Source organism: Zosterops lateralis (assembly GCF_965231275.1).
Source record: "Zosterops lateralis genome assembly, chromosome: Z".
NCBI lineage: Eukaryota > Metazoa > Chordata > Aves > Passeriformes > Zosteropidae > Zosterops > Zosterops lateralis.
In genome coordinates, this window is record NC_139800.1 from 76937308 (window position 1) to 76949679 (window position 12372).

Genomic DNA, 12372 nt, shown 5'->3' on the forward strand with positions numbered 1-12372 from the left:
CAGATGCCTGGTCCAGGGGCAGAGAGAGATAGAAGACATTCCACTGCCTGCTTTTGTGTGGTTATTTCCATGGAAGTCCTGTGGATACTTGACTAAAATCCATGTTTCTGTGGCTAAGGAAAGAGCAGTGATTGAGGCTATGTCTGCAAATCTGACTCTTCTTCAGGCATTGTGACAAACTATTCTTTAAACCACCTTGGTGTCTCAACGACTTGTGTTCCTTTCTCTTGTTTTTACCAGTTTAATAAGAGATAAAACAAATGCCTTGCATTGTATTTAGATCTCAAACCGTCTCAGCCTGTGTGCGTGTGATTTTCCAGGGAGTTTTCTGGCAAAATGTCATTAAGATCTGTGTTATTTCCCATTTCACTGCTTTTGACTTTACAAATCTAAGCTTTGGAGGAATTTGGGAATAAGGGTAAGCAGCTGGAGTTCAGGCGGGTGTGCTCCTCTCCCTGCAGAGCCCTGCTCTTCACCTTCCGTCTCGCACTTCATTGGAGCTTTGTGGCAGCTTATAGAGAAAACAAAACTGTGCCTGCCCTCCCTGCCAGGCTGGAAATCCCATGCTGGTCCTTGCAGAGCAGCGATGACAAATGCATGGCTGTGTTCTGGGTGCTTGGGGAGATGTAAAACCATGTCTGCTTGTCGCAATGCTCACGTGGTGATTTGTTGGTTTGATTCCTCAGGTCGTGAGCTGGCAAGTACAACCCTCCCAGGATACCCTCCACATGTCCCTCCTGCCGGACAGGGCAGCTACTCCGCTCCAGCGCTGACAGGAATGGTGCCTGGTGAGTCTTCAGAGCAGGGGGAAAAGAAAACATAAAAGGAAAACAAATAGCATTTCAGGAGAGAAACACTACGTGCTGCAAATTTTCTGTGCTGTGGTAGAAGCCACAGTGCTGAAGGGTAGGTGTGGAGTGATCCTGAGTGAAGTAGGACCAGGTTCCCCAGCAGAGGATGCTGCATAACCTGCAGAGTGCCAAAGTAAAGTGTTGGCACTGAAACGCTGAAGGAGCTCCCAGCCTCTCTTCTGTGGAGCATGGAGATTGCTCCATATTGGGCTGTGCCAGGCTCTACTCACCTGACTCAGCTTTTGCTCTAAGTGACCTGGTTTCTCCCAATCACTGCTGCCCCAGCAGTGAGGTCATTGGCCCTGAGGGCTGGACATGTCCTGACCTCAGCCTTCCTCACTGCAAACCTGACTCATGGGGACACCAGGTTGTTCCCAGGACACTATACTTCTGTAATTTCCTTCCCATTTTGGAACCTCACAGTCAGAAATGCCAGGTGGCATGAGCCAGCTGGTGGCTACTGCTTGCCTGTGTGGCAGCAGAAGCAGAGGTTGTGCAGGTGTCTGGGGCAGGGAGAGCAGGTTCTGCAGGTGTCACCACACTGATGTTAGCCTTCAGTGCTGTTGGCTGGAGATCCTCATGCAATTCTGAGTAGGACAATGCTGGGTGCTGGCAGAAAGGAGTGGTGGGGCCACAGCACTCCTGTATTTTCTGGGGAGTTACCAGTTCTTTGAGAGCAGCTACTAGGGTGGGTTGGTAGATCTGCAGGATGTGGGGTTTAATGGTGCTCAGCCAGAGGAGGTGCACTGTAGGTTCAGTGATGTAGAGTCATCTGAACTGATTTTCCCAGGTAATAGATTTTATTTTTAACTACATATAGGCTTGTGTGACCCATTATATTGAATAACTGCACTGTTCCTCTCACTGGTTCCTTTAATAACAACCTTCTGCTCCAGCTAGTGTGAAGGTCAGCTGCAATTCCTGTAGGTTCTCCGTCTCATTTAAGTGAGAATTTGCTAACTAGCATCCAAAATGCCTTCTCAATCCTTCTTTGACTCCTGTCCTTTGCAGGATCAGTTTTAGAGCTTGCTAGGGTAAGCCCACAGTCCCTGAGGGGCTGACAGTAAGGCAGGTGACAGACCCATTGGCACATCCCTGCTTGTTCCAAAATGGCCAAATTGTCATGCCCGAGCACAGGCATGTGTTTGTTGTGCCAGCACTCAGGAATTCATCTCACAACCTTGCCTCTGCCTTGTTCCAGTTTTTGGAGCCTTTGCTAGAAATGTGCTTCCTTGATAAGATTTTTAATCATTAGCCATGAATTTCTGCTTGTAATTAAGCAATTGTGTTAGTTAAGTGGTTAGAGACATGGGAGAAATGTATACATGATAACACATAAGCAGTGTTTTGTTGTGTGCTTGTTGCTTCTGCCATTGCCCCTGCAGATGTGAGTAAACTCAGCCCTTACCAGGCTGGGTGTTTGTCCCACACCTCCTGGGGTCTGTAGCTTGCCTATGGGTCACAGGAGACCTTCACACTCCCTTGCATTTGCAAGATGTGTGGATTCAGTTTCATATTCCATCCTTATCTTCCCTCCAGCCCCCACCCTGTCACTGCTCATCCTAACAGGAGCACTTTTGCCTCCTGCCAGCCCCAGGTTCTTCCTTATCTCTCCCACAGGCAAGGAAGTACACAGGAACCTGTCTCTGCTGCATCTCTATGACTTGTTCAAACACATGCTCAAAATTTCACATTTCCTTCCTTTCCTGCAAAACAAGGGACTTGCATATCAGCAGTGAATTTCCATTTTTATGTGTCTTGTCTACCATGGCAGAGAATAAACTATTCAAATGTTTTTCTCTGAAAGAACCAAACAAGCAAGCACATGGTTTGATTTCAGTCTGGAGCTTTAGAGACTGACAGCTGCATTGCTCAAGGCTCCCATGAATGTGTTTCTTCTGCAGGTTGTTGTCCCTGCAAGCTTCTCCTGCCCTTTGGTGGCTGTCACCCTGTAGAACTGACTGAGGGGAGCTGTCTGAGCTGTGCTGAGGTGTCAGCACCCACAGTGCTCTGATGCCACAGGGCACAAGTGAAATGCCACAGGGGGGACAGATGAGTGTTTTCCCATTACAGGTGGGAAAACAACTGGCCAAGTGGTCAGGCTCAGAGGCAATGCCTAATGTCACACTCCAGGTGCGTGTTGGTGCCACACATAGAACTGCAGGGCATGGTTAGAGGTCTCTCTTGGCTCACAGCTTCATCCACAGCTAGAAGAGAGCTCAGCTTATCAGGTGTTCAGAGGATGCCAACCTGCATGATGGCAGTAGGCTCCAGAGCAGGGCAGTGATGTGGAGGCACATAGGCTGGGGGGGAGCATGAAACCCAGTAATGGCAAACCAAAAGATGCTGCACAGCAAAAGGACCACTTTGCAACAAAATGGAAGGCTGAAGACTGTTTAGTTTTTGGAGGGCTCCAGAGATGAGGCAGACTGAGAGTGTCAGTCCACAATCTGCACTGGTCGTGAGAATGGTCAGCATCATCCTAGGCATGAGTTGGAGGGAAGGAGTTATTCCCCCTCACTTGGAACTTATGGACTCACAATGAGAATAGTACTGGTTTGGGCCCCCTTAACACAAAGAAATAATTGACGGAGGTCAAAACAGGCAAGATGCAACTGGGTATGACAAAAGTCTCCAAAATTTTCCCCAAGAGATGGGCACAGTGGCAGAAAAGGTTGTTTAGGGGTTGTGCAGTCTCCATGCTTGATGGTTTTCAAGGCCACGTTGGGTGAAGCCCTGAGTATTCTGCCCTGGCCTTATTGCTGATCCTGCTCTGAGAAGGGTCTTGAGACCCTCTCAAGACCTTTCTAGTCTGAAATGGCTGGTCATTCCATGACTCCATATTTCAACTGAGGCACTGCTGGAAATGTGCTGCAGAAATTCATATGCTTCTGCCTGATACTATGAGTAAGGATTGAGTCAGGAAGCTGTTAACAGAGGGAGATCAGGCCCCTCTCTGTAAAGGAGTGGTACCAGCAGTCCACACAGAAGAGACACTTCTGCTCTAGACCCTAGTTACCATTAAATGACTGAGCCATGAATCCCACTTTGAGGCTCGAGAGAGCCCTATAGACATCTTTTCTGACATAGGGAAGATCCTAATGTCTACACAAGGACTGGGAAAAATCACTTTCCACATTCCTCTGCCATCCTGTGACAATGGGCTCACCTGCAGCAGCCCAGTGGCACCTTCTTCCAGCCTCTGGCTTGGTATCCTGTTTGCCTGTCCTCCATGCCCCATGCCTGACTCACCTTTTCCTCTGGGAGACTATTAATGGCAGGAGGAAGGCAGGTAGACCCGACATAAGATTGGTGACTATTGGTAAATATTCCTGGACATGCTGGGAGCAGGCATCAACATTGACTCTATCATGTGGTATGTCATGGGAAGCCACAGGATCCTAGGAGCAGCCATCAACTTCTCCTGGGGAGGAGGACATAGCAGCACCTGGAGCAGCTTGCACAGAATGAACACTTCTCTTTAACCCTCATTGTCTGGTGGTTGATGCCTTGAAGCGTGGAAGTTTCTAAATTCCTTCTAAATGTTCATTTTGTCTACTGCAGCTCTCTGTATATTTTCACTATCTGTTTAAGGCTTTAATCCATTGTTCGTTCCTACTAGATTCATGGCTTCAGCATCATCTCAGGGCACAGGATTCCACAGGTTACTGAGATGCTGTATGCAGAAATTATCCCAAATAATTTGGTACTGTTGTTATTATTTGTTCACATTGACTGTGCCCATAAGGTGCTGTTGCTTTGAAAATATGGAGCAGTGTTTCCCCAGAAGCCTTTCCTTTCTGGGAGAAAATCTCTGGGGAAGAGCAGGCAGGAGCAAACTGCATCTTCTCCACCTCATCATGTACTCACAACATGAAGCCTCATGCCACCTGGCTGTGCTTGCTCCATTATAGAGATGTAGTCCTAGGGCTGTTTGCTTTTTTGGATAAAGATGGTGCTGTCTTCTGCTTACAGTTTCTGCCTCCTCTACTCCCTTTCACTGTCTCACACTTTGCTTTGGTAGCTCAGGAGAAGCAAACTGCACACTGGGAAATGCAATATTTGCAGGGGCTTTGCTCTGTGGCCAGTGTCGGGGCCTCAGAGCCCTTTCCTCAGGTGAAGTGTTTGAATGGAAGTGCAGCTTCTGAGGCAGCTGTTGGCTGGCCACAGAGACCATACAATTGCCCTATTTTCCTCACCTCTGGAAAACTGGGCCTTCTCTCCAGTGCTATTCCTCCTCCTTAATGGGCTCTACTGCCCTGCCCACTGGAACTGGCATGATGACAGGGACCAGTGCTGTTTGCCTGGAGTCTTTTCTTGATCTTTTGGAGCTTCACAAACCACCAGCCTGTTTCCAGCCCTGGTTCAGGTCTCTCTTCACAGATCACTACTTGTGTTGGTGGGTCTGTTCCCAAAGATGTACCTGAAGGTCAGTGTTCTCCCATGTGTGGGGCAGATGGTGGCCAAGGGGACAGAGGGGAAACATGAGGAGTGGTGCAAGAGCTACAGTATCTGTGCCTGCTCCAAGCAACCTGTGCCAGAAGCTTTGTCCCATCTGAGTCCTGACAGTCCTTGCAGCAATTTCATTGCTGAGACAGGGATTTGGACAAACCACACCTGTGTCCACCAGCATGTGTGTGCCCTTGCCATCATGCCTATGATGCAGCTGAGCTGGACACAGGTTATATGCAAGTAGCATATATAACTCACTTAAATCTTTATTCCAGTTCTTGTGTTAGAAGTGCTGGGACAGCAGCCCCTGTTTCCCCTCAGTTTCTGTCCCCTCTCCCCATTCCTTCTTCCCATCTCCAGGGTTGAAGCCCCTGCTCTGCCACCCCTTTTTCCCTCCCCAGGGCTGCTGTTCACCACATCCCCTCCTCTCCTGGCAGGCTCTGCATGCTGGGTGACAGGAAAGGGTAGACTCTCCAGAATAGTGATGCTGAGAATATAGTCATTAATGGGACTCTTGAAACCCAGATGTCCTTTCTGAACACCGGTAATTTGTTTTTAATGAAAAACCATGCAGTGACCCTGAACAAATGAATTTCCTTTATAAGAAGTCTATGTGCAATTACCCGACTAAAGGGACCTGAAAACACTGACATTCAAAACTGGGCTTTGAAAAGAAAGGCATAAAAAATAGCAATACTGTCATTAGCAATCTTTTATCTAGGAGAAGATGCTTGTTCTAACATGTGAAGGGGAAGGAGATGATGTTGCAAACAAAACACATGATTTTCAAATGCATTTTTTCATTGTGGCTGGCAGGTATTGATGCTGAGCAGCAGCTAAGGTTGTGTGATTTTTTCCTGTTGGGGCTATTCCTCACACTGAGTCTGCAAGGGATAGCACCCTCCCTCAGTCACTGGCACCCAGCCTGCAGCAAGGGGTTCAGGGGGCCAGAATGCCAGCCTCATGTCACGGATGGGTTAGGAAGCAGACATTTGGATAAGTGGGAGTACCAGGATCCAGTCTGTAGAGACTGGTGGAATTTGGATCAACTGGCACACTGAAGACTTTATTCATAGAATTATTATTATTATTATTATTATTATTATTATTATTATTATTTTTAGTTACTGTTTTTTGTTCTGCCTCTGCCAAAGTTTTGCAACGGCATGTTGTAAGCTCATGACAAAATTTAGGAAATATAAGAGGAGCAACTGAGAGATAAAATGCCTAAAACTAAGGGCAAAGAAACCAAATTGCAGTATGTGGGATGTCACAGGGCATCAGTGAACCAGGTCCTCTCTGTTGTACAACATAATGCTGGAACTGCTTGGTTACTTGAACACTGACATTATTCTGGCCAGTGAGAGTGAAAGGAGATTCTGGACCTTTAGGTAGATGACCTAAAGCAAATGAGGAATAAACTTTAACAATTCTTTGGTGAAGCAGAAAGTTTGCAAGTTACCTCCTCAGAGCATGGAAGTGACCCCCAAGTGTGGCATCTGTTCCATCTGCTTCATGCTACTGTTGTGGCTAGGATGGGTATGGGTGTATGGGTTATAGGCACCTGTGCCTTTTTGACAGCTCATATAACTCAAACCCAAACCCAAATGTATCCTGGTGCACTCCAAAGATAACTTAAGCCCCTGCAGATGCACACAAAAACATCCAGGGCTTCAATGCCACAGTCAGAAGACCTGCTACCAAAGGACAGAAGTGCTGACATGGCCTTTTCTGGTTAAGCAAGTATTTTGCATTTTTCCCAAAGTCTAGGGCTGTTCCACGAAAGTGTCTCCCCACCCTTTTAATACTCTTAGAAGACAAATCTCAGAAAAGTTTCATCACCTATGATGGAATATGTGATGTGCCATCATATATATCTTGGGGCCAATCGCAAACCAGCTGACAAATTATTCCCTTAATTAATAATGAAGCAGTTAAGTAAATGGTATATGTTTATCCTCTGCTTGTGTACATTTTGAATGAGGGTCTGCCAGAATCTTGGAAGTCTAGAGAAACGTTTTGGTTCTCATCTGTAAGGAATTACCTGCTTTCACAGAATATAGATAAAACCTATATTGTTTTCAATATGATGTTGTCAGATATTATTTAATTGAATTGACTTAGAAATTATACTGAAGAGGGCAGGAAGGTGAAATGCTGGAAAGCCTACAGCCTTTGGATCTACTTATCCACCTTCCCCTCTCCTGGGGTCAGTTGGGCCCTCTGCTCTTTATTCCAGATAAGGATTTGGTCTCCAGTGTCCCAAGCGTGGAAAAGGCAGAGTGCTCTGCTTTGCTGACCCTCTCTGCTCTGTCCATAATTTCTGCCTCCCCGTCGAGGTGAGACATTGTGCATATCTAAACATAAGTAAGCAAGGTGAAGTGTGTATAAACAAAGAGGTCCGTATTTAGGAGTGAGGAGGAGGAGAGAAAACATATTGTATTGCTCCACTCTTCGGAAATTTCTATGCATTTGTAATAACAAAATTACCATAATTTGCTCGTTAACGCAGCTAGATCAGTCAAGCATTGTTCCAAACATGCAGAGGCTGCCTCTCGCTCTGGGTCTGCCAGTGAGTTAAGCACGGTAGAAATTAGCATGCAAATAGCCCTAATTCGGCCGAGCTGTCAGATCCGCATTCAGCTGCGTGTTCCCTTTGAAATCCCTGACAGGAGGGGCTCAGGCAAGCCCATCCTCCAGTAGATCCAGCCAGAAGAATACCGAGGGGGCACCTCCTGAGTGACAGTTTGGCTACCTTCAGTCAAATCCATCTATCTCGTCAGCCAGCAGTGGTGACACCGGGGGCTGTGGGTTGGGGTGCATCTTCCAGCCAGACCTCCATGCCAAAAGTGTCCCCTCCCCACCCCAGGATGGTGCCAGGGTTTGGGGCTCCAGCAGCTTGAGTGATGCTGCCCTTGGGATAGGGGAGTGCTCTGTTCAGATACCAGTGTTCAAGTTAAGCTGCTCTTTGGATCAAAGAGTGTTGAGGTTGGGGTTTTTTTAGTATTGAGGGATGGAAACCAGGGCTTGTGGTAATTTCTTCTGGAGCCTTAGCCAAGACTCCTGGGTTGTCTGTGGCTCATGGAGCATCACTGCAGAGTATGGTGCTCTGGGCAGTGATGGGATGCTGCTGCACTGTATCTGCCCATGGTCCCTGAAGGTGGGAGGAGAGAGAGAAAGGCATGCAGCTGGTGGCACAGGGCTATTTCCTGCATCCCCAGAAGGAAACCATGGGACCATTCCCTCTCCAAGGTACCCACAGGGAGACCCTGGTGGCACCTGGGAATAGTTCTCTGTTAATGATCATTCAGTGTTACGGGTCTGATGTGCTGCCCACCTTTAAGCAAGGTTGGTGGTTATAAAAGCAATAGTGAGAATTGAATAAGTTTATTGCTGGTTTGTTTCTTTTATGCTGTGTTATATTTTAGGTTATGTTACTAAACATTTTTCTGTCCTCTGTAATACAGTAATTTTGAAACCCCTTGTGCTGGCAGCTACAATAAACTGCCCCAAAATATCTAGGGCCAGAAGTTTAAAGATGATGTGTTAAAAGCGCAATAATATGCTTTGTAGAACCTGGCAAATGGGTCTGATTTTAAGAGTTTTCCATATGCAGGTTCAGTTTGCCCTTACCCAGGCAGCTCCCAGGGTCTCTTCTGGGCACTAAGGACACTCCCCCTATATGTAGAGGGTGCAGGGGCACTGCAATCCTCCCTTACAAAGGCGGGAGCAGCTTTACAGAGGGTTTGCTATTAGATCACTTTTCTGCTGGCTCTCAAAGACAGCAGTGACAATGGCTGCCCAGGTGATGCACCCCCAATGTGCTGGCTGTGACAGCTTGGTGTCCAGCCAGATGTGGCACGCCAAGGATGAGGCACACTGCTGCATCCTCTGCATTTCATGGGTCCATTCCTGTTTGCTCTTGTTTCTTCATTGCAGACACCTGTCCTTTGCTGCAAACACAATAAAGAGAAGATAACTGTAATTAGAAAGCCGTGAGATCTACATTAGTTCTGGTTTTGGGAAGTTCCCATTTAGACTAGCGTAGCAGAGCTGTAAGAGTGGTAAGACATTGCACAGGTTGCCCAGAGAAGCTGTGGCTGCCACATCCCTGGAAGTGTCCAAGGCCAGGTTGGAGGGACTTGGAGCAACCTGGGATATTGGAATGGTATAGTGCATGTTGTAGTCCCATGTTGTAGTTCCATGGCGGGTGTTGGGACTACATGAACTTTAAGGTCCCATCTAGCCCAAACCATTCTGTTATTCTGTGGTTCTGTGATTCAAGTGCCAGTGTTATGTCAGCACACAGAGTTTAAAAAAATTGGAGATTACAAAAATGTGGTGGTTGAGAACAGTAAGTTGTTGGAGCTTTGAGTCCTGCAAAGTGCCCAGCATCTGTAAGAGCTGCCAGCTGTGGCTCAGGCTTCAGATGACCTTACATGTGGGGTATGTGGAGCCAGACCAGCCATCAAATCAATCAGGTAGTTTCCAGACAAATTGTGTTTGACAATGAGCAAATGCCGAGATCCCCAAAGTAAGCAGAGTGGAAAGCACTTCATGGCCCAGTGTGTCCACGAGCAGGAGTGTGACATGGCTGCTCTTTCCTGCCATACCACACAGCATGGCAGCTGATAACAGTGATGGGGAGAGTAAAGTGTGTTCCCATCCCATCTGAGCTCGACAGCCCAACTGTCCAGTGCTTCCATGTGGTGAGGGTAGGGATGATGCATTTTCTTTTCTCCTGAGCATTAGACCCTGGGTAGCTGAGATTTACTTCTTGCTGAGATTCTTGTCTCAGAGGGGGCTTCTCATGCACCATCCCCCAGCCAGAGTTTCTGTATGCACTGAGTGATGTGCTTAGCTCAGGGTGACAGGGGTTCAATATCTGCCCAGCTTCAAGGTGTCAAGAAGTTGTCCTGCAATAAGAGGGAAGTCTCCTGTTTCCAGCTTTTTTGTGGCCAAGGGAATGCTGCAGACTAGATCCCAAACCCAACAATCTCCAGCTCCCTGGGCACTCCCTTATACCATGGTAGGATGACCCTTGTAGAGGTTTTGGGGGACTTTTTAGCCATTCTCCTGCAGGCTATTGTTCATGAATTCAGTGGTTTTGCTACTTGGTGGACTTATTTTCTGAGATACTAGGTTTGACTTCTTTATGATTGTTGCTGGGGAAGGTTTGCTTGCAGTTAGGATTGTTTGAACATTGAACATCTGCCCTGTGGTAAATTCCAGTTCTCAGAACTGATGCCTATGGCACAAATTGAAATGAAATACTTCAATAATAAAGTATTATTTTCCCAGGATTTTCTAGATTCCTTAAGACTTTATCAAAACAAGTGAAAATGCTTAGACAGTACAACAGATTGCAGTGCAGCGCAATTCAATGTAATGTGATCAGTGCAAAAGAAATGAAATGGAGTAACAGAAAGAAAGCAAAATTAAGTGAGAACTGTTAATCAAAATGACATACTGTAGTAAAAATGAAGGAAGGTGCTTCTTTAGTCTTCTATGAAGACTCTCACAATCTCGACACAAGAACTGCACCTTTTCTACAGCAGAAATTTCCTCTGAAAACACAGTCTAAAGCAGAGGCTAACCATCTTTTTGTGTTGGAAAATTATTGTGTGGTCAGCTGTGTGAGGGGGTTTGAAACCCTGGATAGGGGATGCAGGAACTAGGAATTTGAGGATGTGTCTCCTACTCATGGGGTGCATGTTCTGGGCCAGGAGAAGAAAGACAGTCTGCATGGGGAAGTGGGAAGTCTCCAGAAAGAAGTATGTGTCCATTTGTTTCTGTCAGCAAATGTGGCACTGCAGCAGTTCAGATGAGAATAAGTCATCTGTCTCTTATGACCTCAGTAGGTTTGGGACAAGACTCTGCACTGACTGTAGAGTAAGCTGAGAAGTTTAAATGTAACCTCCTCGATTTCTACACAAAAAGACTGAAAACAGCATTCTTGCACTGACTTGATGTCCTTTCAGCAGCAGATACATTAAATCATGTCAGTCTTGGGTCCTTTATTCCACCAACAGTTTGTCACAAGTAACTGCTGCTTTAACATGGATTTTTTACATGTGGAGAGGTGTGCACAGGTTCCATGGTGGGACAAACAATGCTCAGGTGGGAGAAGGCCTGCTTGCTTTCTCTGTTGAAGGTGTGGACACAGGGTGTTGGTGAGACCCCATCTTTTTCTCCTACCAGCCTTCTTCAGGGTGAAGGAACCATCTCAGCTCAGACTAGCTTGTCTTTGATTCTTGCACATTTACTAAAGTCAGGAAACATAATGCCAGGAGTCAATGAGGAACCTGGTCCTGGTGAGATGTGCACTGGGCTGTTGGGAGCCATGGGTCCCCTGGGGCATGTGCCATGACAAGCCATGATGTCCTCACGCATCAACTTGTTATGTGTGGGAGGAGACTCCCTATCTGTCATCCCTTCTGCACCTGTGTATGCTCTTCCTCGGCACCGTTTTTTGCTGATTCAGCAGGATCAAGTCAGGCTGAGCATCTGCAGACATTATTTGGAAATGGCTTAGGCTACAAAACATTTGCCAGCAAAATGTTCCATCCGTTATGCCAGAGGACTGAGCTGCCACATTCCCAGAGACCTGAGATTGGCTGACAAGACTTTTTTCTGCATTTAAAGGATGACTGTAATGTGGATGTGGTGTAGAACCAAAGCAGTGCAATGGAAATTAAGTGAGAAACTATCTGTCTTCTGTCACTCAGGCATTTGTTTGCATCATCTCTGGTGTCAGAAAGAAGACCTGAATCATCTCTTCTGGGGATGTGTGTCTGTATTTCAGAGCTTGGCACAAACTCCCCACAATAACAGACTGGGAAAAGCAGACCCTGCTAGTGTGCTAAAACCCCAGTCCAGGGGTAGGTAAAGCCTGCAGTCCAGCTGGAAACCTGATCATGCAGAATAGCTGAGATGCTGAGATTCTATGTGGCTCAGCTTGCAGAGCTCATCCATGCAGGGGGTGAGCATCCATCAAAAGTGCTGCCACCTTGACAGAAACGGCAGGAGCTGGCCCTCTCCTGGAGCTGCTGTCCCAGTCCCAGGTGAG

At 46.9% G+C, this 12372-nt stretch overlaps 1 protein-coding gene across 3 annotated transcripts in view; it reads left to right on the forward strand.

Annotated features, from left to right (window-relative positions):
- PAX5 (paired box 5) overlaps positions 1–12372 on the forward strand; it is a 130902-nt gene that overhangs the window by 98422 nt on the left and 20108 nt on the right. For all 3 annotated transcript variants that reach the window (XM_083883898.1, XM_083883897.1, XM_083883896.1), the window contains one exon: positions 687–788. In XM_083883898.1, coding sequence (XP_083740024.1) covers positions 687–788 — 102 coding nt within the window. The remainder of the gene's footprint in view (positions 1–686; positions 789–12372) is intronic.